Source organism: Chlorocebus sabaeus, chromosome 22 (genome assembly GCF_047675955.1).
Source record: "Chlorocebus sabaeus isolate Y175 chromosome 22, mChlSab1.0.hap1, whole genome shotgun sequence".
In the NCBI taxonomy this organism is placed as follows: Eukaryota; Metazoa; Chordata; class Mammalia; order Primates; family Cercopithecidae; genus Chlorocebus; species Chlorocebus sabaeus.
The window spans coordinates 20,647,016-20,672,764 of record NC_132925.1 but is presented as its reverse complement, the minus strand read 5'-3'; the positions used below and the strand labels follow the sequence as shown (position 1 = coordinate 20,672,764).

General features: G+C 38.8%; 1 protein-coding gene across 33 annotated transcripts in view; it reads left to right on the top strand.

Annotated features, from left to right (window-relative positions):
- The window catches only part of ABI3BP (ABI family member 3 binding protein), a 244,085-nt gene that overhangs the window by 213,520 nt on the left and 4,816 nt on the right, over window positions 1-25,749 (top strand). For all 33 annotated transcript variants that reach the window (XM_007986031.3, XM_038002422.2, XM_038002426.2 and 30 more), the window contains 7 exons: window positions 1,580-1,657; window positions 3,416-3,508; window positions 6,439-6,567; window positions 7,095-7,163; window positions 9,015-9,224; window positions 13,780-13,888; window positions 25,293-25,372. In XM_007986031.3, coding sequence (XP_007984222.3) covers window positions 1,580-1,657; window positions 3,416-3,508; window positions 6,439-6,567; window positions 7,095-7,163; window positions 9,015-9,224; window positions 13,780-13,888; window positions 25,293-25,372 — 768 coding nt within the window. The remainder of the gene's footprint in view (window positions 1-1,579; window positions 1,658-3,415; window positions 3,509-6,438; window positions 6,568-7,094; window positions 7,164-9,014; window positions 9,225-13,779; window positions 13,889-25,292; window positions 25,373-25,749) is intronic.

Here is a 25,749-nt window from a genome sequence, read left to right as displayed (position 1 = left end):
TGGATCAAAATACTTTGGTTTTCAAGGGCAGGAAGATTTGGAAAAGGGCTGTAAAGAAGGGTCTACTCAAGACAACAGCCTACTGGCCTTCTAGAGTATATAAAACTTTTTGTTACCTGGAGAAATCGTGGTAAATCAAACCTTGGCAAGCCAAGTTACCCAGTGACCCACATGCAGGTATTCTTCAATTCCCTGTGCTGTTCACAGAGTAACCACTCAAATGAGCCATTTCCCTTCCCCACTACCCCTGACAGTGAGACACAGGAGGAAGGCTAATGAACCATTTGCTTGTGGCCTGCCTATGGGATTAGTCACAAAAGTCATTGCCCCCAGAAACATTTTTTTTCCAACCACAAATAAGCTTTAATTCATGATTCCGTATGTAATTTCTCCATGATTGTATATATTTTATCTCTTACTCAAGCAGCAGAGGATGTGGGATTGCAATATTAGGTTCATCCCCTGAATGTCATAAATTAATGTGAAAATGTCATCTTATTTTAGGGAGGCAAAGCTTCTGTTGTATATTTAATATATCTGCCCACACATTAAATGGAATTGAGTATATAATGTCCCCAAACAGTTTCTGGAACACAGTGAGCCCTCAAAACAGGGTTGCTGTCATTGTTAATGTACTAACTAGTATATTAATGTAAACATTTCATTCCTATTTTTTAATATGTAAATTACAGTCAGGTCCTCAAAGTAGTATGAATTCTTTTTTAGGACAGGTCATTATTTCTGAAGTGATTTTTATTGTTGAACTTCTAAAAATGTCTATTTCTATTCTTTTGTAATGAATACTGTCACCTAAACCAAGGAAAATTATTTTATAATATAAAAGAACAATTTTTAAAATATGACAAAAACCTAATTAGTTCCCCTTGGAATTGCTACCCAAAGTCCAAGCCTGGGTATTTAGACAAATGGCTAGTAATAACCACGAGAATATTGAGGGACTTAGGAGACAAAATAACACACAACGTGATTTTCAAATCAGTTTCTTTCAAACAGTAATTTAGAGTTATAAGCCTGCCCAGGGCTAATTTACAAATCCCAAAACATCATTTGTGGCCTCAATAGCCTTATAGCTAATGCCACTCCAGGAATAATTTTAAAGTCAGTTTATTAAGTATAAACCCAAACACACTGGAATTCTAAGGTGTGGGTTTTTTTAATGGGCATAGAGGGATTGGAAGAAAAAACATTTTTTTGAATTACGAACTGTACTGATGAATATTGGCAAAAGGTGGCCAGTTACCATAAATGAAATCCCACCTGGTGAGGCAATACGACCCAGTAAGGCAGTGCAGGATGAGTTTCTTGAAAGATTTGGACAAAACCGCAATTTACCATGAAATGCTAATTCTACAGAGAAAACATCACAACTAGTGAATGTAGGGTTTTTATTTTTTTCTATAGCCAGATAGTAGAAGCCCGTTAAAATATCTTGGCATAAAAACACCAATGTGCCTACTCTGCAAAGAATGTACGTTGTTACTGACAACTCTACAAAGTTCCCATGGAACATGTTTTGTTTAAATATATGTTTATTCCCTTTCATTACCTCTGCTCATAGGAGTCAAGCAAGCACCCAAGCCATCAGGTGCTGATAGAAATGTATCAGTGGACTCTCCCCACCCCACTAAGAAGCCGGGTAAGGAATGATATGCTGACTTTTATGACAGCTCAGCTCTGAAACTTGGATGGTAACTGCAGTATCATTTATTGTGGCAAAACCAGCAACATCCACACAGCCCCCAAAATATCAGAACCATGCATACAGTGCATGGGTATTGCTAGGAAAACATTTGGAATATTATCTTTGGAGGAATTAAAAGTGCTCCATGCACAAATTAAATATTAATAGGAACTTCCAATGTGATACTAACTTAATCATTACTTTCTATAATGTTCTGAGGGGCCATAATGGGCACATGCTGCAGAATCACTGTGGTTTCTAGTTTTGATCGACTTTAAGTTTTGTTCTTGTGTAATTTCTTACAATATTTTTTTGCCTGAGATTACTTATGCTCCTGATTTAAGAGTATGCTCTATGTAATAGGCCAAAAGTATGAATCTGGTGACTCAGAATGCCTTTGGATTGAATAAGGACTTTTATTAACGTCAACCACCAGTATACTCCTGAACACACACACACATACACTCACACACACACACAGAGTCTTTCTCTTACTAGTATACCAGGCATTTTCCTGGATTGACAATTTTTCTTGGAGATTTTAAAACCAACATATACCAAAAAAAAGATATAAATTGTTTAACTGTAGCACAAGACGTAAAATGTGGTTAAGTTAAAGTGGACTTCTCCAAGCACCTTTGACCTCACCAATCTTTCTGCAAATTATGAAAAGGTGCCTGTGTACCCCACCCTTTAGGCAGACAATGAGAAAAGCAATGCCCTTCCTCTGGGCTGGCAGCCTTGCACGAGAGCTCATGAGTGGATGAACAGAGCAGGTGCTAAGCTTTGTCCCCAACTTACACCTCCTGGGCCAGTGTCTTTGTGTGGTATACAACTCCCACAACGGTTCACAGTAGGTCTGCTCCTCACAGATACAGACTTGTTCCAGCCGTCAGGGTTACCTCAACGTAGTCTTTGAGAACTTCTAAAGGGTTTTAATTACAGTTACATAATAGAGCTGAGAATGGAGTAAAACACCCACAAAAGGAGAAAATCTATGCTTTCACAATTTAAAACTAAAATGGCATAAGAAATTGTAGGCTCAAAATAAAAGGCAGCTGAGGATAATAAAGTTCAGAGTGCTCCTATTAAGTCTACATGGAAAATGAAAGATGTTAAGTTCTATACATGTAGATAGCCTTTCCAAAAGTAGGTATACCTATGTACAGTCATCTCTTGGTATCTATGGGGGATTGGTCCCAGGATTTTCCTCAGATACTAAAATCTGAGGCTGCTCGAATCCCTTGTATAAAATGATATAGTGTTTGCATATAACCCATGCACATCTTCCCATATACTTTAAATCATCCCGAGGTTACTATAATACCTAATGCAATATAAATAGTTGTTATATTGTATTTTGTGTTTTGCTGTTGTTGTATTGTTATTTTTATTGTGGTTTTTAAAAAAGTTTTCCATCCACAGTTGTTTGAATTAACTGATGGGGAACCCACAGATATGAAGGGCTCGACTGTATATTCGTCTATAACGAAGACGTGTTTTCTATATACTAAAGTGCTTTGTTGTCCCTGGGTACATTACCAACATTAATTTATAGGAATATCAGAATATATTATTTGTGTGCACTTTTCTGTAGCATCTATTCTCTGTCATCCAACATTATTTTTTATTTTTAAAAACCCTGTGTTTTTTTCGATAGTGAATCTTTATAATGACTTTATCTAAAATACAATCTCTTATCCACAATCCCAGGGACTCGCCGCCCACCCTTGCCACCCAGACCTACACCCCCACGAAGAAAACCTTTACCACCAAATAATGTCACTGGAAAGCCAGGAAGTGCAGGTACGTTAGTCATGTAACTTCCTTCTCTCGCCATGATTTTGGTTTTACTAGCCAACGTAAACTCTTCTTGGTGTGCTAGCAACAGGCGCACTATTGATGTGTGTGACACGTTTGTGTTGGCCCTGAAGACTAGACACTGTAAATGATGGCTTTCAGGACTTATAACCTGACTCTTGGACTGAAAGAAGGAAACCATCCCTCTGCATATAGGCAAATTTGCTTCCTAGGTGTCTGAGTGCTTGGAGCCTAGATTGAAGCTGAGTCAGGCCCTTCAACAAATGGATTATTTTGGACAAGATGCTGTACATTGCCAAGGCCCCAGGAACAATAGATGTGATGACTTGTCATTGATTTATTCTGTCTCCTGAAATAAAATCCTGTATATCCCACTGAAAGCTCTCCTATCCAACAGCCTTCATGCCAGGCCTGGTATTGTGGTGCTCAGGGGAAGATTTGGGACTAAAATATGCAGGGTGGCTGAAAGGCCTAGGCTGTGCAACAAGACAGGAATATGTTTTGGAGGCAAGCTACCTCTTACTCCATGCCTGGGCACACACATTGCTCCTCCCTACAGAATGATCCTTTCCAGGCTTGGGATACTCAGACTTCATCCTTTTCTTTAAAAACCTTCCCTGACTCCTCAAGGTCGTCTTGGCACTGCTTCTCTGTTCTTGTCCTTGACATACACCTCTGTTAGAGCAAACAGAAAATTGTTTCAGACCTGTTTGTTTGCATACTTCTCTTCCCCTACTAGACTGTGAGCTCTGTGATGACAAAGTCCTTGTTTTTTTTTTTTTCTCTGAATTCCCAGAACCAAATCCCATGCTTAGCACATAGAGGATATTTGATAAGTAATAACGAAGTGAAAAAAGGAATGAAATTGAGTGAGTAAAATTGACCCAGTTCAGATGGAAGCTTTACCTCATACTCAGGGCTCTTCACCTAGGACCTGCCAGCAAATTGCAGCATGTTCCCCACCTTTCCTCCCTGTCTCCAGAACACTACTTCCTAAATATTTTGTAGGTGGAATCGGGATAAAAGTGTTAAAACAGCTGTGAAAGATGGAACTGATGTGGATCGCTGTGAAAGGGAGTGAGTGTCACTGTTCTCACGGGATGAAAGGAGGCTATTGTGTTGGAGCTTGTAGGATGTCCCATGCGCACAGTGAACTCTAGGTCATTTTCCCCCGGCTGAAGGAGGAAGCAGCCTCCCGTCCATGCCTCTGGTGCCTATCTGAGTCAAGGCCCAGTGGCATGGCCTTGCTAGGAGACTGGGCTTCACCATTTATTGTAACCTGGGGCAGCTGTGACTTGAGCTCCAGCGGCTTGCTGATCAGACTGGATGAGCCACAGGGTGAGGCCTGAGTGTGCCACTTGGGGGCCCCCTCCAGAACAATGCTGTGAGGCTGTGTGCCTTAAGGAGCAGTTTGATGGCCTTGGTACCTGCCATACAAACCCTGGTTCTCTCCTGTCAGTAAATGTAGCTTTGGTACAGCCCGCCCAGCCTGAAGAAGAACTGTAAACACATTCCACTTCTGAGATGAACCCTAGTCCCCGCTCTCCACCCTCACCCGCCGCCATTCACCTCTAACTCCAGGGAAACGGCCGCACTGAGGAGCCAAACAATAATTGAGGGCACTGGGACAGATGTGGCCTGATTAGCATCACAGAAAGTGTATCTTAAATTCCAGCCCCATTTCCTGGAGTCCTCTGAGGCTCTCACATGTGTCTGTGAGCACAGTCTGGGGCTGCCATGTGACATGTGCCACTTGCCCTCAATCTCTAGATCTACCCAGGCTTCTGAGTCCCACTCTCCTCACCTGGATGAAAATGCTATGCTATGCCAGCATTTCCAGTTGACTCTGCCAACTCTGAAAAGCCCTGTGGACTGCAGTGCAACTTCTCTTGGGTTTTGCTTGACCTCTTATTGTGGCTCATACCCACTAGGGTCAGGAACATGCATCCCTGGAGGCCAGGCCAGAGGCCCATCTGACTACTCAGCCCTGATTCCATGCCAGGCCATAGTCCTTGGGACAGGCTTGTATCCTTTGACTCTCTATTGCCCAACAGTGACTCCTTCTTCCAGGTGGAACGTAAAATTCAATCTAGTCTCCTTTTGACTCTAAACACCCAGACTTGCCTGGACCTTGGGATGAATCCAGTTTTAGGGACTTATAAGTGTTTTAAGAGGGGAGGAGTCACTGTTGAATATAGCAATCAGGGTGGCACTACACTGGCCACCAGGCCAGAATCATGGACATTAACCCTAGGAATCTTTTTCCTTCTTCTCTAGCCATCTTCCAGGCCTGCCACTGAGTCTCTCTGACAGCTCTCATGTCCACCCCTTCCATCCAGTTCCACTGCCTTTGCTGTAGTTCACCTTCCTTTCTCTTGCCTACACAACTGACTCAGTCCCTAAAAATAACATCCAAATCTATGGTATTCAACTTCTTTCATGATCTGCCCTTCCTTGCCCCTCCACTCGCAGCTCTTATTGTACCCCTTCAAGTTAAACACACCAGGCTATTGCATGCTTCCCTGATGTGGTTCTTGTTATAATCTCTCTATAATACAGCTCTTGTCTCTACCTACTAATTAGTTCTCCTCTATTGGCACATCCTCTGTGAAGGCATTTCTCTGCCCGATGCAACCCGACAACCCTCCATCTTTCCTCACAGACATAACCACTCCCTCTTCTTACGCACCCCCCTGTGATGTTATCTAGTACTTTTTCATAACGTCTATAATTATGCTTTGATATACTTGGCTCACACATCTATCTCCACTAAGAATCAGGTCTTGTTTTCTCTCCAAGGCTGGTCTATAGTGCCAAGCCACATAGTAAGTGCTTAAAAACATTTACTGAATAAATGTTTATAGAAACTTGGCAGTGTTCCCGTAAAGCCTGACTACTTTGGCTCTACATTACAGGAATCATTTCATCAGGCCCAATAACTATACCACCCCTGAGGTCAACACTCAGACCTACTGGAACTCCCTTGGAGAGAATAGCGACAGATATAAAGCAACCCACAGTTCCTGCCTCTGGAGAAGAAATGGGTTCGTATGACAATCCGTTCTCACTGGATACTTAGCTGTGAGGTGCAAAAGATTTTAAATGGTGGTGGGGATGGGGGAGTCTCAGTTTGAGGTCTTCTATTTTACTCCATTTTATTAATATGGTTGTTTTTAATTTTAAAATTATACTTATTTTCAACACTTCCTTATAGAGTATTGTCCTTCCCTTAGCAGACCTAGAAGAAACTGCCTAACTTTGATTCATAAAAAGATCTAGACTACCTAATGCTACCACTAGATCACATTATTACTAACTACACATACCTTAAGTTATTAGTGCATGTTAACCACTTGGTTATAATTTGTAATTCATTACTCACACAATAGAACACCTTGCAGCAGGACACAACTAAAGGCCTTATATTGTAGATGAGTATGTGTAATTTTAAAAAATCAAAATTGCAAGCAGTTTACAAGGAGAAATATTGAGTATCTTTAATCTACGTTTTCATTATATTGTGAAGCTTTTTTATCTTTTGCCAAAATTGTTCATTATTTTCCATTCTCAGAAAATATAACTGACTTTAGCTCAAGCCCAACAAGAGAAACTGATCCTCTTGGGAAGCCAAGATTCAAAGGTATGTATGATTGGCTGTGAATCTCACATTTGAAAAGGCTATTTTTGGTAGGTGTATCAGCCAGTTATTGCTGTGTAACAAACCCCAAAGCTTAGTAGCTTACTATAATAATAAGGATTTATTTTTCATGTGTCTTCAAGTCAACTGAGTGTCAGCTGATCTAGGATGTGTTTAGCTTAGTGATTCTGCTTCTAGCAGCAGGTACAACTGGGCCTCTTGTGGGTTGGACTCAGGTTCACCCCACATGTGTTTACTCTGATTCCCAGGATGAACAACCAACAATGACCCAGGGGAAGCCACTTTCATAACAAGGCAAAATCAAGACGGGGAGTGTCCAAATGCAAAACTACATTTAAAGCTCCTTTTTGTGTCATATCTACCAATATCCATTGGCCAAAAAATGTCACACAGCCAAGTTCAAATCAAGGATTGGGGAAGAATACTTCTCCTATGGACATAAAGAATAGTTTTGAACAACAGTCCACCACAGTAGGAGAGATATGATATAGAGCCCAGTATTTGCATTTATAATTTTTTTCTGAAATGTAACATTTGATGAATTTTAACATATGCATATACCCATGAGACCGTCATCACAATCAAGATAATAACACATATATGACATCCAAAAGTTTCATCATGTATCTTTGCAATCCCTTTCTCTTCTTTCTCCCACTCAACCCCCCAGTGCCTACGTGACAACAGGCCTGCCATACTATAGTATGTACTTTATGAATTTTATGTAAATGAAAACATACCATATGAACTCTTTTTGTTGTCAAGCTTCTTTTATCTTTTGTCTGCCTCCTTTAAGGATTTTCTCTTTATCACTTGTTTTGAGAAACTTGATGATGACCAGCATATAGTTTTCTACATTTTTGTTGTTCCTAGGTATCTTTGAGCTTTTTGGCTCTATGGGTTTAGAAGTTTTATCACATTTGGAAGATTTGGGACCATTATTTCTTAAAATATTTTTTTCTGCCCACCCACTTCTTAACCTTTACTACTCCAATTACATGTATATGAGACCACCAGAAATGGTCCCCACAGCTCAGTGATGTTCGTTATTTTTAATTTTTATCTTCTCTCCCTCTTTTTGGATAATTTTTATTGCTATGTCTTTGAATTCACTAATCATTTATTCTTCATTATCTTATAGGTATTAATTATATCCAATGCATCTTTTATCTTGTAGCTTTCATCTCTAGAAATTTGATTTGGGTCCTTTTTAATATCATACATGTCTTTACTAACTTTTTGAACATGTGGATTATAGTAATAACTATAATTCTTATCTGATTATTCTAACATCTATGTGAGATCTGCATTGGTTTCAATTGATTGATTTTTCTCTCCTTATTATAGGTAATATTTTCCTATGAATTTTACCTGTTAGGTGCTGGATTTTTTTTATTATTCCTAGAATATTCTTGAGTTTTTTTCTGGGATACAGTAAAATACTTGAAGCTACTTGATTCTTTTGAGTCTGGTTTTTAAAATTTATTGGGTGGGACCAGAACTGTGTTTAGTATGGAGCTAATTATTTCCCACTACTGAGGTAAGACCCAGTGCCCCATAAATTATGAACTCTAAACTATGCTTAGGGGATCAAATTACTTTTGGATATTAGCATAAGCTAAACCTATTCAGTAAGTAGATCAACACCACCCTATATCATGTGTCTCAGAGGCAAGATTTTGAATTTTCCTAGTTTGAACCATCCACATCATGGCTTTCAACCATCTGCTTATAATATGAGACCAAATGTCCTCAAATTGTATTTATGAGCTCACTTCCATCTTCTTCACGAGTTGCAAAAATGTTAAATGTCAAGGGTCCTCTCTCTCACAGGTCCTCATGTGCGATACCTCCAAAAGCCTGACGACAGTCCCTGCTCCATTACTGACTCCGTCAAACGGTTCCCCAAAGAGGATGCCACAGAGGGGAATGCCACCAGCCCACCACAGAATCCACCCACCAACCTCACTGTGGTCACCGTGGAAGGGTGCCCCTCATTTGTCATCTTGGACTGGGAAAAGCCACTAAATGACACTGTCACTGGTAAGATCATGGCATGAGGACTGTTATGGTGGGAAGCTTTGGTAATAAGATACCCTGGGAGTGGGGTACCCTGGGTCAATGTTGGCATGTGAAGCGTATCTGGGGAGGAGCCAAAGCTAGCAGTTTTACTGCCTTTAAGGCACATTATTGTCAGCAGTGTCATAGGATGAGAAAAGATCATCTTTGTGCTTGTTATGGGCTCCCTGTTAATTTAGATCTCTTCAGGCCGCATTCTTTCCATCCCCTCTCAGAACTCTTTTTTACACCAGGATGAAGAAGCCAGTCTTTCATTACCAAGAAAATTGTATTGCTGATTAAAACTGATTTTCCTTTCACCAACCCAATTTCTAATTGACCTAGAACTTTCTAGCAGACTAAAGGTTACTTCAACTGTCTTAGCATAAATAAAAACAAAAACTCTATTCCTGATCAATTTTCTGCTCATCTTAAGAAATTTTGATACTGTTACCACCCACCAATTCCTCTAAAAATGATTATGAAAACTAAGAAACCCTGAGACACTCTTTGAATTTGTTATACAACAATTTGATTCTCCATAACGAAGAGGATAGTCAAACGAGGAGGAGGAAAAAAGACTAGCAAGCTAAATCAGCTAGAGGATATAGCAAATAGCATGGTAGGTGAATTCCTGCCACCCAAGTTCCTGCCATGTACCTGGTGCAGGCAGGCAGGGAATAGGGGGGTCAACTAAGAAGCCATCAGGAAGAGAGAGGAGCAGTGCACAGGACCAAGTAGAGTATGCAGGGACACAGGATCTGCCAAAAACATTTCCTACTGTACATGGAAAACAGCAGCTATGTCTCCTCAGACAGAACCATTGGATCTGGGCAACTTCCAGTGTAAGCAGCTTATCTTTGCTTAACTAGCCTTCTTTACCATGTTTTGTGAGTTTCCCTTTCTCATGCAAAGCTACCCTTTGTTTTGAGAAAGAACCCACTACTACCCATGGTTCCTAGAGATTTGCCTAGTCCTGCTTCTTTCCTTGGGACTGTGCTAATAGGTACTACGATATCTAAAAATCAGTTAATCTGTCAGTATTGATTATCTGCATCCATTAAAATGTCTAAAACTCTTCATATACTGTGCTAGTAAGGAGTTCCTGTGATCATCTGAGGCTTAGTTCTCATGAAACTAAATGATCTATAAAATTTCATTTGCCTTAAAGATACGGAACATTGAGGTAGAACTGGTTAATCTAATACATTTAATTATCGAATACACATCAACTTGGATATATTCATAATATACAATTTAACTTTTTAAAGCTGAAGAATTGTCCTTTTTTATTGTATAAATGTTTAATCTCAAAAATCATGGATATAGTATACTTTATCCATCTAACCAAACTGCTTTTGTAATGCTGTTACTAAATGTTAATGAGTTGCTTGAGATCTGTCACATGATACAGAGGATTTATAACAATTTTCGTGGACAAGGACCACATCTCTTTAGCTGCAGAATTTCCTAAATAGAATTAAGTTCGTATTTAACCATAGTTCACCTAGTCCATATTTAAACATTAGAGCATTTGCCCTAAAATCCTGTTGGTTTTTCATTCCATTTGGTTTTAGTGTTCCCTTAAATACCACTTGATTTCAAATGCGATTGTTTACAAACCAGCAGCTCAGATAATATAGAGATTAATTATTATATCACTTGAACTGACTTTACAAAAAGGTACTGAGATATAATAGAGTGAACTATATTCTTCTGCCTGAGTTGGCTTCTTTCTTTGAGTTGATGGGGACACATATTCACCTCCAGTGAAGACATCCAGGTTCAGTTGCTTCTACATGTCCCTTCTATACCGAAGTAGAAAAAGGTACGCCCAAAAAATTGGCCATAGTCTGGATCCTCGGGCAACTTTAAGTTGTTAGTTATAAGCCTTATAATCTGATAGTCCAAGAGCATGCTGACATAGATTTAAATCCCAGACCAGCTTTCTTTTAGATATGCAACTTGTGTATAAAATTAGACTGTTCGAACCTTAGTTTCCTTAGGTGTAATAATAATCATCATCATTGTTATCAATTTATCCTGAGGAGAAAATTAAATAAGATATTTGAATATGCAGCATAAACTAGAAATTGTTAATGTTTATCGGTAGGAGCGATGTTTGTAATGTTGGTGGATTTATGAAAAGGTATTAGCACTTGAAAGGATTAAAAATGGGAAATATATATTTAGAAAGCGCAAGACAAATGTATATTCAAAAGCTAGAATTCTGAAATTCTAAATTTCTTTTTAATTAGGAAGGAAGCTTCTAGATCCATTTTGAGAATTCTGATCTTCCATTAAAAAAAAAATTAAATCAGCTGTTAAAACTTGAGCCAAATGGAAATCAGAGAAGACATGCAATAGATGTTTCAACTCCTAAAAGGCAAGGTTAATGTTAAGAAGAATGTCATACAGTGATGAGGAATGTCCCAAGCCAAAGATGCTTTTCGAAGGTGGTTGCTTTGGTGCATAAGCAACTGGAGTGTCATATAAATTGTTCTTTTGGTGATTTAGCAGCACGTGAACCTTTCCTATTGGAATCTTAACCCTTTTCTAGTCATTTTCAAACCACAACTCAAGGATGATAAATAATAATAAAAGCAGCATAATAGTAGGTACCACCTGTTGAACAAAATCCATGAAAAATACTATCAGGCACTTTCCACCTGTACCTAATTTAATCTCCACAAACAGTGTTATGAAGAGATATTAACATTGTATGGATGGGAAGACTGAGATCAAGTTCAAGACAAGTGGCTTAATTTGTCTCTTTCCATTAAGCTGTTTGGTTTCTTTTTTTTTTTTTTTTTTTTTTTTAATCAATTTTACTTGCATTTTAAGTCCTTCCATCTTTTTCTAACAAATATCCCTTCACAGCTGAGGAAAAAATATAAAATGGACAGATTTTAATTCAGAATTCTCTCCCTTCCCCTCTCCCTTTCCAGTCTGTTAGGAGAGCCAGCTGAGAGAGAGTTTGGGATCAAAAAGAAGTCTCAGTGACAGTACTAGATAACAGTCATCAGTACTTTAATAGCTGCACCAATACTATCCAGAATCCATGGCCACTGTCTTCCAGTTTAATTTTTAATTTTCGGAAGAATGGTCATACAAAATTGTTCAGAAAAAATCCTCCTCCTCTTGGGGTTTTTTAAATACGCGATTAAAAATATTCCTGAGGCTGGGCGTAGTGGCTCACGCTTGTAATCCCAACAGTTTGCGAAACTGAGGTGGGTGGATCGCTTGAGCTCAGGAGTTCAAGACCAGCCTGGGCAACACGGCAAAATCCTGTCTCTACAAAAAATTAGCTGGGTGTGGTGGTGCGCTACTCAGGAGGCTGAGGTGGGAGGATAGCATGACCCCAGGAGGTGGAGGTTGCAGTGAGCAAAGACCCTGTCTCAAAAGAAAAAAGAAAAAAAAAGAAATCCTCCCCAAATATGAATTTGTGATTTGGGGTCTATCTGGATTATTCTAGTTATTCATTTTATTTCCAATATTCATCTCACACCATTGGACTCAGTGCTAATAGCAGAAATCCCTAATATAACTTGCCAGACTTTGGCAGCCTTTTCACCTTATCTGATGCCCGGTACTTGTGTATTTCTTCATATTAATGGAGCTGATTTTGAGTGGGGTTTATTGTTTGGGTTTTTGGATCTTTTTTTAGTTCTCTGTTTCATCTCATCACATGCATTAAGCTAAGTCCCAAATGAGAGCAGGGAAGTCCAATGAACAAATGTGTAAATGGCATTCTCTTATTCTAAATTTCTTTCCCTTTTGATGAGCCCTGCAAGTTCATAGAAATGTGCCTTTAAGTGAAATTTAGGCAGACCTCTATGCAGACTTTAAGGACATTATTTTGTTTTTCAATGCAAGGAAAAGAATCAAGGAAGCATAACTTATGTAGGCAGTGGGTACAAAACCCCACTACTCCTATAGTTCAAAATAATGAACTATAGTTCAAAATAATGAACTATAGTTCAAAATACTCCTATAGTTCAAAATAATGAAAAGTAGAGTTTATTATTTGATTAGCTGCTATTTACTGCTGTGGTGCTCAACTCAAAGAAGTTTTCTGCAACAGTACCATGTATCCAGTAGCCTTTCCCCCAACTATATTCTAAAGCCTGTAGAGCAGAGAACATGTCTACTCAGGCACCACTCTTCATACAGTGCTTTCCCCAAATGGGGCTTTGCAGCAGCGGCAGACTATCTGACTCACCTAACAAAACCAAAGGCTATGTCTCCAAAGCAACCACAGGCATGGCATGGGTCTTCACCAGTTACTAGGCCCTTCCTTTGCCTCTGGTAAAGGAAATGCAGAAATGGTCAATGAGCAAATCCTAAAATGCTTCTGGAACCTTCATCTGCTGACCATCCCCATATGAAAATTGCCAATGTGTAAGATCAATATGTCTCTAGAACTTCAATCTCAATTGCTCACTTTATGTGAGTGGCTTTTTTATGCTTTTAGCTTCAGGAGCAATTAAATCAACCAAGAAATAAAGACAAGTATCTGTTGGCTTTTTTTGCTTTACAGAATATGAAGTTATATCCAGAGAAAATGGGTCATTCAGTGGGAAGAACAAGTCCATTCAAATTACAAATCAGACCTTTTCCACAGTAGAAAATCTGAAACCAAACACAAGGTAAGCCACCAGTGCTATTCCAGGTAAATTCTGAGAGTGCAAAAGTTATAACCACGACAAAGGAGAGAAATTACATCATCTTCTCTGTCTTGAGGGTGGCTCCAGCTTCCATTTCACTCTTGGGTTTTCTATATATAGCACTAGATACCTCTAAAGTCATGTTTTGCAAATATTTGAATTACTGGTGGGTTTAAAATTGCTGGCAAGATGGTTTTGTTAATAATAGTATGACATCTTTAAAAAAAAAATTCGATACCAAATGTTGATATTAAATACTAAGTCTGTGGATCAGTAATAACTGGACTGTGCATGATGTAAACTAGATTGGAAGCACCAAAAAATGAAAATGCTGGAAAGGAGAGGGCAATGAAAGGAAAGTCTGGTGACACAATGTAGGTGAAAGTTTTTAAGAGTTAATACTTAAAATAACTACAGACTAGTCTCAGGCACAGCAATTCTTTGAAATCGAGTTTTACAAGAGTTACATATCTTTAACAGTGTTATCTGATAACTTTTCTAAGTATCCCTGTTTATTACACATTGATGCCAGGTTGTTCGTATTGCTGTACAGTTTTGTGATTCTTTTTTCAATCTAAAATATCCAACATTTTATTAGTGCATTTTATTATTGAAAGAAAAATAAGGGTCTTAGACATTTCTAGAAATGTAGGAAGGAAGTTCCAAGTTTTCCTTTTTTCATAATGTTCACATTGTCATCAATCGATTGAATTGAATTGGTTATTGATAGTGACACTCAAAAGAGCCTATTTTGGCTCTGACCGTGGGGAGACTCTTGTAATCTTTCTGTAGAAAAGGAAGCACCATCTAATTCACTACAGGCAGTTCACTGTGTATAAACTAGTCCGATACTGCAAAAGGGATACTTCTTTCACAAGCATGGGGTTTTTCTTTAAAGTTCTCTATTTTAAGATATATTTTACAACTGCCGATTTTCTTAAAAGATTTTTAGCTAAAATAAGCATATGTCAGTAAAAGCCCATTTGATCTTGGTTCTGTTTCCTTAGCATTTCCTTAGATTGAGAGGAGGAGGAAGCCTGTTTTTACAGGCTTGATATATTTGAAGAAATGAGTGAAAGAAAAGGTCACTTAATTTGAACTTTTTAATAGGTGAATTTGTGCTTATGAAACTTGGCTTCTCCGTTTTCTGCTCTTTATTCCCCATAATAAAAAGTGACTTGTACAGTACAGTCATTGAAAGGCATCCAGTTTCTCAATGTTCATTGCAGTTTATTTCTGAATTGGACTGTCCTCAGATCTTCTCTCAGTGCACCTATTAGCTCATGACCTGAATGTTGAATACAGTTATTCCAGTATCATTTTAAACCCAATTTGTTCGTAAAAGGTTTGCATTTGCATTTCCATTCAGCAAACATTTCTTAAGTATGGCTACACACACGAATAAACATGGTGGCTGCCCTTGAACTCAAGGCTAGAGGGGCGGCAGTTAATGACCAAGTATTCTATACAAAGTAGCGAGAACTCTGAATGGAGCATGCCCAAGGTGCTAGGGGATCCCAGGGTGGGAGGTGCTACACAACGTGGCAGAAATTAGGAAAATCTTCCTGAAGAAGGTGACACCTGGTCTGAGGCTTGAAGGATGAGTGGGAAGGAGCTAGCCAGGTGATTATAGGGAAAGAGAGTATTCGAATAGTATATGTCAGTACACGGAAGGCCAAAATGGCCCGGTTGTGTGCAGTGAAAAATAGGCTATTTTTACCTCCGTCCACATGAGTAGTGATATGTGGATGGAGGCAGAGGAAACAGAATGGGAAGCCAGGGTGGGAGAGGATCTTATAAGCCAGATCAGGAGATGGGGAGACCCTGAGAGGTGGTAATTGGGAGGATGACTTGCTGTCACTTTTCATTTGTGTTTTCATTCTGGCTTTTAGTTGGAATAATCACTTTTAATATTTGAGCCTGTTTATATTGAGTAACAATTGCTGGAATAAATCTAACAAAAAATAACTTTTTGTAATGTCTTGGCAAGAGTGCCATTTGGGCATCTGACCTGCCTGGTGAGGTAGGTAGAGAAAAGTGCCCCAGGGCTAAGATGCATTTTATTCTGTAATCACAGGTCATGGGGTTCACATGTAGCTTCTGGTTGTAATTGTTTTAGAACTCATTCTAGCTGTTTCTGGAAATTGCTTCACACTGAAAGAGAGCATGGCTCTCTTTAGCCTACCCTCATCATATATCCTGTTTATTACTCCTGTCTTTCGTCAGTGGGCCTTCTGAGGAGGACCCCTAAAACTATCCTTACCTCAAGACTAGCAAAACCCAGAGGAGTGCCTGTCTAGACTTTTTTTTTTTTTTTTTGAGACAAAGTCTTGCTCTTGTTGCCCAGGCTGGAGTGCAATGGCGCAATCTCAGCTCACTGCAACCTCTGCCTCCCAGGGTCAAGCGATTCTCCTGCCTGAGCCTCCCAAGTAGCTGGGACTACAGGCACCCACCACCACACCCGGCTAATTTGTTTGTATTTTTAGTAGAGATGGGGTTTTACCCTGTTGGCCAGGCAGGTCTCGAACTCCTGACCTCAGGTGACTAACCTGCTTCAGCCTCCCAAAGTGCTGGGATTACAGGGGTAAGCCACCATGCCCGGCCCCTGTCTAGATTTAGCTTTGGGAAAAAGCAATGTTAAATCAAATTTAGGGCCTCCTAAATCAGGATCCCATGCCGAATTTTACTACTGGCACTAATCTGAGGCCATTCAGTGTGTCTATTATATGTGGCTTACTTAATATTACTTTAAGAATTTGGTATGGTTCAATGAAATCCATCAGGATATCAAAATCATTAATTTTCATATAAATGATTTGGCCAGGATTATATATTGGTAGTCTCTAATGGATCATGACTTAGGAGTTGTAAATCAGTAGTCTGAAGTAAAGAACATTTTTCCATTTTGGGAAAAATATAATACATATGGATGTAAAGATGCTTTCATGAACACTGTTTAGTCCTCAGTATGTGAAACTTTATGGTGGTCAAGGAGTTCAGTAGATCCTAGCCCCCTGATGAGCCTGTGAATGAATTTCACATCTCTCTTACCAGGTATGTCAGAGATTCATTTGTCTATTCAATGAGCAAAAATGTTTGGGCTGAAATATTAAAACATACTGAAATCTCCATTAGAAAAAATAATGAATTATGGAAAAATAAAATGAGGTAAATTATTTCAATTAATTTGAGATTTCTGAAGCCTAAAAGTATCTGGAGAAACAAAAGTAACACCCGTTAAACAATTGGAGAGCATTAAAAAAGCATACAAAGTAGGTGTAGGATTGATACCGAAGTTCTGTGATTTAGGAGAGAAGGCTTCATAGAATACTTGAGACTAGAATGTGATAAAGAATAGGATGGAATGGGTAAGCCAACAAGGAAAGGAAAAACAACAACAGTATTTTTCTTTCTAATCAAATCCATACACATTATTTAGGTGACATACAAGTAGTTCTCAAACTTACTATTGATAGCAAGGCTACAGCCAGAATGATAAAATCACTAGTGTCCAAATAGCATGAAAAGGTTTTTTCATACTACCTTAAGTGGTTAAGGCAAGGTTTCTTTCCATTGTGTTTCTTCTACCCAACCATGATCCAAGATTAATACTAATAAAAGACACCGTAAAATAAAGAGGAAGTATGTACAGGATGCGGCCACCAGGTGGCTTTTGTTAGCTGTAAAAAAACAAACAAAAACACAACTCTGATCATATTTCAATGCTTGGGGGAAATTTTGAATCAAAGTGTGTGGTAAAATTGAATTTTTGAAATAGATAAACTTTGAATTTTAGCTGTTAAAATACCCTCATGAGGTTCTGGAATTCCCTATTTGAATAATTGTAAGATGGATCAAAGCTTCTGAAAGAATTATTACAGCTGTGTTCCAACACTAGGAGATGCAGGTAAATCATTTATTTTAGTAGCATTTTCCATCACTTGTTCTGACTAAAAACCATGAGATCTGAATTCAGGTGATAATTACTGGCTAAACTTTACACACAGACATGGGTGGAGTAGAGCTTCATGTTACAACACTTAATCCAGGAGAAACAAGGCAGGGATTAGAGATCTATAGAGTGCTTTTGTTACAAATTCTGAATGATCACACCCTAATCCTGAAACAGAGTGACAGTGGAGTATTCCCCTACCTTTCCTTTCGCAGTGTATACCAACCTTCTCCTGCCTGTTTTTATGACATAAGCAGGTTTTTATCTAGCCTGCAGAAGCTCAAAAAATTGTCCAAAGGACCATCCAGCAGCTGTTTTGCTAATGGTAGAGTTCAGCTCCACACCTGGCATTAGATGTTCTTGTCAATAGAGAGCCACATGGCTGTTCTAGGGTGCTAGGTGCAGCTCCAAAGGTGGCACAGGGGGCTTCCCCAGCCTGGCTACCAGCTGCAGTGCACTGTGGTTGCATATGTGCACAGGGAAGGGGGTGTCATTTGTGGGGAGATGTCATTGTTTTAGTCAAATGATGCAAAAGAGTTCTGTTAATGCAGGCAAATTTCATCTCTTTAGGGGATCCTTCTCTTACCCCTTACTCCTAAAATAAAATGTAGATATTGCTATCCAGCTGAATCAGTACTCATCTACCCTCCCCAGTACTTACTTTCCATTTATTTCTAACCTAGAAGTCCTCTTCTAACAGAAAACCAAGTACTGTATGTTCTCTTATAAGTGGGAGCCAAATGATGAGAACACATGGACATAAAGAGGGGAACAGCAGACACTGGGGCCCACTGGAGGGTGGGAGAAGGAAGAGGAGCAGAAAAATCAATGAGTGCTAGGCTTTGTATCTGGGTGACAAAATAATCTGTACAACGAACCCCTGTGACACAAGTTTACCTATATAACAAACCTGCACATGTACCCCTGAACCTAAAATAAAAGTTAAAAAAAAAAAAAAAAAAAAAAAAAAAAACCCTCTCCTGCCCTACAATTACTCAAGAACACCAATCCTTTATCCATCTCCTTAGGCAATCTTTGCGTCTTGTTAAACTAAAAGAAAACTATTAAGAGCTTCTATCTACAGCAAACCACTTTGCAAAGACCACTATGATTAGCTTTAGTTCTGTGAATAGAGTAGCTGATAAAGTATGTCTTCATAAGTCTTACACCACTGCTTATTGGGACAGTGAGTGTGGATTATCATTCTCTTAAGTATCCTCCAACTGTAAAATGATAATTCTCTGATATTCAAAGCCAGGCATGGAGTTGGTCAGAGAACTAGAACTGAAAACTAAAACCTAGGTCAATTCCATAACAAGTAGACTTGTCCCAATAAACATTTTCTTGTCTTTAAATCTCTGTCTGCAGTCTGCAATTTGTTTTCAGATTGTTTTTAGCACACATTTTGATAATCCATTGATGGACCGAGTTCTTCCTAATGAACTGGCTGGGCAAATGGATGGACACACACAATCACTGCACACTGAAAAAGCCCTTTAATCCTACTCTTCTCTTCCAATGAACTCACCTCTCTCCTTACTTTACTGAAAAATTAAAGAATTCATTGTGTGTGCCAGACTTACATGTGGTCTAACAATTTCCTATGGAAAATGTACTGTCTAGTAATAAAGATAAATCAAATTCACTTAATCTGCTCAAGTACTTTTATTGACCTCTCTGGCTTGGGAGGATTTTGAAGAACAAATCTTCCTCTAAGACTGAAACCTACCAAAGTATCCTACAGCTGGCAGCAATGATAATTTGGGACTGTTGTTTATGTTGATTTAATAAAATGTTGGCACTGGTTACCTGGAATAGATGCAGCAAATTCTTATACACTGTCAATCTGGCTGAATGATGCAGGCATGTGGAATAGCCATCATACCCTTTTCATAGTGTTTCTGTGAAATTCTGGTCTCTGCATATTCTGTATTAACTTTTCAACATCTCTTCTTATGGGCTTTGTAGAAAGGAGTAAAATAAGCTGCCAAAGCGTCAGGCATTTTATTTAGTTTGTGGTAGGTGTGGGCAGCAGCAGACCAATTCCTTCCTTGTTGAAGAAGAAATTGACTTGATTGCTCCGTTTGACAACTTTTCATCGGGCAAAAGGACGGCTACCTAAAAGTACATAACTCCACTAGTCTATAAAGAGAACAATTATTCCGTCTCACATAACCATATCGTTTTTTTCTTTGCTATTGCTTGGCATTTAGCAAGGGAGTGCAAGAAAGTGATTAACAGTTGCAGAATTAGAGTGCAGCCCAACTCCGGAGTCTATGTCCCCACAGAAGTGGGGGAACACAAAAAAATGCCCCTTATGGCATAACAGCCAGCTAGTTTATGACCCCATAACTGCTGATACCCTGATTTAGCCTGATTTTGTCTTCTGAGTGCCCCCTTCGGTCTCCCCTCTTGCTCCTTATCGGTTTTCCAGATCAGCATAATAACTTTACATGTGGCAGGTATCCAGAAATGCTTCCCATAATCCTTCAGTGTCCTTGGTGTCAAGCTTACCCCAACTGATTAGATTCTCCTTTCCCATGTTGAGCAGCCCTTCTTCTATTTTTCTTATTCTACTTGTCCATTTATCTCCCTCTGACTGAACCCTCATCTGAATGGGGATGAAATATTTCATGATGACACTAGGGGTAAAAATCGGCTAAACAACTCAAACCAACAGCTATAGGGTAGACTTTCTATATAAAAAGCAGTTTGCTTGAGGTTTGTAAGACTTTTGTTATAATGAAAACCAACTTTTTAAATCAGTAAGGAGTATATAAAAAGTTTATCAAATAATGAAAACTTCAGTTCAAAATTGTAGGCAAAAAATAGAAGGAAAAGGTTATAGAAAGGATCAAAAGGAGTAGGGAATGGCAAGCGTCTGCTCCACCCAGATCTGAAGGTTACACTTGAGGATATTACCACCTCTTCCACTACAGAAGAAATCAGTCTCAGGCTACAATCCTGAAGGTTCGAGGTTCTTGTCTCTGAACAGTTTTGCTCATGAACCACAGGTCACACTTTTTGAAACCCGTTTTTCACTTTTCAATGAACTGATGTATGTTTATTCTTCTCATGCTGATTTTTACAGTTGCTCTCAAACTGCTGGTGTCAAACAATATCCTCTATTATGCCACTCTTCTGAGATAATGCTTTGTAGTGCTTTCCAGACTCAATGAAATCTTAATAAAACATTTTTTTTCTTAGCCTATGGATCTATGTTGATGGCAGGCAGAAAGGTTTACCTGTTAAATTTTCAATCTTTCCAATAACCCATGGGCTATGCCCTTATTATAATCTTCACAAGCAAAAAGCAAGTATGTGGCCATAGAAGAGTTCTGCCTTCAGAGTTCTATGGCAGTGTTTGTCAAATTCTCCAGTAATAGAAACTCTTTAAAAAAATTCTCGAGATACAAATATGATACTAGTGAATACTTATAACTACTACGTGTTAGGCACCTTGCTTTTACATGCATTCTCATTTAATCCTCACAGATGCTTTTATACCCTTGTGAAGTTACAATTACTACAATGAATAGTATCCTCACAAATAGCATTATCCTCATTTTTATGTATGAGTAAACTGAAGCTCACAGAGGCTAAGTTACCTTAAAATCACACATTAGTGAGCTGTGAATCTTTCTGGTTCTAGAATCCATGTTTTTAATACCCCCTGGATCGTGCTGCCTCCTGATGGGGCTGTGCGGGGAAGATGATTTTTTGGGATTTACACCTACCCAGGTAGAACCAGGCATGGCATTCTGTGAGGCTTCATTCACCTAGCTTGTCCTAGATGGGGCCAAAAGGCTTGACTGCATTTGTCATCTGGACTGCATTCCATTTAGATATTCATTTTGATGTGGTAGGTCTTACAGTTCATTTTCATTTTTATCAGAAATATATGTACACTGTTTTAAAATTAAATTACCACAAAAGCATTTCCTCCCTATTTCTAAATTTGGTTCCCCAGATGCAAGTATTTTTTACCATTTTGTCTATTTCTTCTGTTAATTAAATCCCTACGTCTAGACTGAGCTTTTCACAGGACGGTCAAATACTCCAGTCATGCCTTTGTTCTATTTGTTGTGTGTTTTTAATGGTACCGTCTCTTTTGGAATTCCTACCATCTTTTGCCTCTCTGTTTTGAATCCCCTAATTGCCGCATCACAAGTCTTCTTCCTTGTTTACTCCATTACTTTGTAGCACTTAAGAAATGTCTTGGCCGGGCGCGGTGGCTCACGCCTGTAATCCCAGCACTTTGGGAGGCCGAGACGGGCGGATCACGAGGTCAGGAGATCGAGACCATCCTGGCTAACACGGTGAAACCCCGTCTGTACTAAAAATGCAAAAAAAAAAATTAGCCGGGCGCGGTGGTAGGCGCCTGTAGTCCGAGCTACATGGGAGGCTGAGGCAGGAGAATGGCGTGAACCCGGGAGGCGGAGCTTGCAGTGAGCCAAGATCCTGCCACTGCACTCCAGCCTGGGCGACAGAGCGAGACTCCGTCTCAAAAAAAAAAAAAAAAAGAAATGTCTTGAGGAAAAGCTATAAAAGGCAGTATTTTTGAGACCTTACATGTTTTAAAATTTGTGTTTTACTTTGATACTATTCTTTAGCTGGAATATTAGGATATAATGAACTTTTGAAGGAATTGTTCTATTGTTTTCTCACTTCCAGTGTTACTGTTAAAAAGTCCAATGGCATTCTGATTCTGGATCCCTTGAACGGGACCTATTATTTTCTTCTTAGTTTTTAGGACTTGTCTTTATCACCCCAGTACTCTGAAATTTTGTAACTCATATGTTTTAGTCCTTTGTCTTTTTTTTTCATTTTGCTGGGCAGAGTAGGTCTTTTCAATCTGGAAACTCTTATCTTTCAGTACTGGGACATTTATTACACAATTTCCAGGGTAATTTTCTGTCTCCTTTCCTGTTCTCTCTTCTAGAATTCCTACTAGTTGGGTACTATATTCTCTGGAATAATTCTCCAACTTTCTTTTCTCTCATTTTCTCATGTTTGACTTTTTGTTCCAGTATTTGTAAAATGTCTTCATCTTCCAAAACTTCTATTTGAAGTTTCTTCAAATAACTGTTTCCTGAAACTTTAAACTTTATTTTCTATGTACAATCAGTATGAGACATTTCTCTTAGACCTATGATGTCATTCATCTGTGACAAAATGTGCTTCTTCAGAAGAAATTTTACCACCACAAGTCACTTTTGTTATATAGGGTTTAATGAGACCAAAACAAAAAGGTGCCTTTCAGTTCCCACGTTAATTTAGCGCAAAATAATTTCTTTGAAACTTGTCGAATATCACAAAATATTGGCCAAAAGAAAACCCCAAAAAAGTAGCTTGTATTTGTGGCATGCTAAAAATGGAGCTTCAGTGTACATAACTGTGAAATAAAAAGACATGGAGACAATTCCAGCAATCAGACTTGGCCAAAGCACAGGGCTTTTGGCAATGGCCTGGAACGAATGTGGAATGCATTGCCCATTTGAATCAAAGTCCAGATGGCTATGATTTCTTTTTTTCCATTTTCAGTTCACCATAGTTCTACGGGCTTTTTTTGTTTTGTTTTTAGGCCTCTTAGCAAAAATTTAATCTCTGGAAAATATTTCATGTGAAAATACCCCATATGAGTGTGATTTCTGTAGACGACAAAGGTGTTTTTGTATCAACAATCTCTCATTGCAAATGACAATGACAAAGGCATGTGCCACCATGCCCGGCTAATTTTTTTATTTTTCGTAGCGACGGAGTTTCTCCATGTTGGTCAGGCTGTTCTCAAACTCGGGACCTCATGTGATCAGCCTGCCTCAGCCTCCCAAAGTGCTGGGATTACAGGCATGAGCCACCGCACCTGGTGCCAGTTTTAAAGTTTTGAAAAGCAAAAACAGTAACAGTACAAGTATTTTGAGCCTCCATTGCTCTGAGCTGAAAATTAGGATAAGATTTATCTCATTAGGGTTTGCATGTGTTGTATTGCTGTATATATGTAGAATGACTAATGCATCTCATACACAGTAAGCATTCAGAAAATGGCTGCCATTGTTGTAGCACTAGACTCTGTTGTCTTAGACTAGATACTAGCAGTGTTAATGCAATACCTCAGTGATCAAGAAACTGACTCAAATTTTTTTTTCTGCTTAGTACCATCCATACCAAACTGACAGCTGTCATCCTTGTTTTTCACTTGTTTATAAGATATCTATCTTTTGTGCGTTCTGCATTCTTATTTAATTATAAACTTCCCAAAAAAGGAAATTATTTATCTCCCAAAAGCCTTGAGCAAATCTGAGACTCTCAAAATATTATCAGCTGACTCAGGTTGACTTTTGAATTCAATGTTCTTTCACTGCGAAGTCCACTTGCTGCTGAAAGGAAATCTTAATTTCAGGCAAATGGCAAATTGCTTTATTGTTTACATTTCTTTAAAGGATTTGCTTTGCTTACATATTTTATGAATAAAAATTGCTAAATACTGCACAATAATTTGATGAATAATTCTTAAGGATACAATCAAAGCAACTTATAAGTCCAAGGGGCCTAGGGTTGTTTGGGGTTTTGTTTAACAGAAGGTTAAGGGACTCGCCGATATGAATGTGGAGTATGGAGGGAGAGAAATGTCTGCGTTTGTGTTCCTGCTCTTTATAAGGCAACATTACCATGCCTCTTTTCTGGAGACATCACACCATCCTGTGATCCACAGAAGACCCAAGTTCCAGGCAATACAACTAGGAGTCCTTGCAAAGAAACACTTATGTCTGTCTATTCCCATAGTTTAGTCTACAGTTAAATACACTAACTACAGCTTAGTCTAGTAGTTCTCAAACATCACTGGGCACATGACTCACCTAGAGAAGTTATAATTTACCTGAATCTCCTCAAAAATTGCTTCAATACCTAGAGTAGGACAAGAAATCTGCAGTTTAACACACTTTCACCACTGCCACCCTATGATGTGATTCTGACATAAGTAGTTCAAACCCCACAGTGAGGAAGATGGCCTAAGTCCAGGATTATACTCAGGGTTGGTATAACAGAAAATAAAATGGAATCTAGCCACTTCTTGGCCCCAGGAAGTAGCTGAGACATCTTAAAGAAACAGGTTCCTTGTTACTGGAATTAGCCTTTGTCTACCATATACCCCTTTTTTATATGTCTATTAACCTGCCAAGTCATTTGTACGAATTTGGAGATTTTTAAAGACAACCATCTTTTTTATTAATGCTTACTCAAACCTTAGACAAGCTGTTCAGATAGTAAAACTAAAATCATTTTTCTTTCCTCAACCTACTTCTGGAACATATGTTACCATTCACTGTCATAATTTCAAAATAGAATCAGGCGGGATGTCAGTGTAATAGGGGAATGTTGCGTCCTAGCCCTCAAGAATGTATTACAAGTATTTTTTTATTTTCCCCTAAACAGTTATGAATTCCAGGTGAAACCCAAAAACCCGCTTGGTGAAGGCCCGGTCAGCAACACAGTGGCATTCAGTACTGAATCAGGTAATTACATCAACAGTAATTCCCAAAAACAGTGTCAAAGGGCCACAGTGGAGCAATGTTTTGCATAGGAAGCTTGTTTGAAACCCAGCTAAACACTACATAATACTGTTTCTTGAATTCCTTAAAAACCCATTTGTGGGAAAAAGCAAACTGATGAAGGCTTAGAGAAACACCATTTATATTTTTCCTCACTTAAAGACACATCAGTTTAATTTAAAAAGCATAATCTATACCCTTCCAAAAAGCTAGTGAATGAATCCTCCTCTGTACGCCTAGAATCAAAATACCTGTGAGGGCATCCACAAAGGGAACACATGATAGTTTAATAACAGCTGTGAAATTTTCCAATTAGACCTTACAAGTTCCAATTCCTTAAT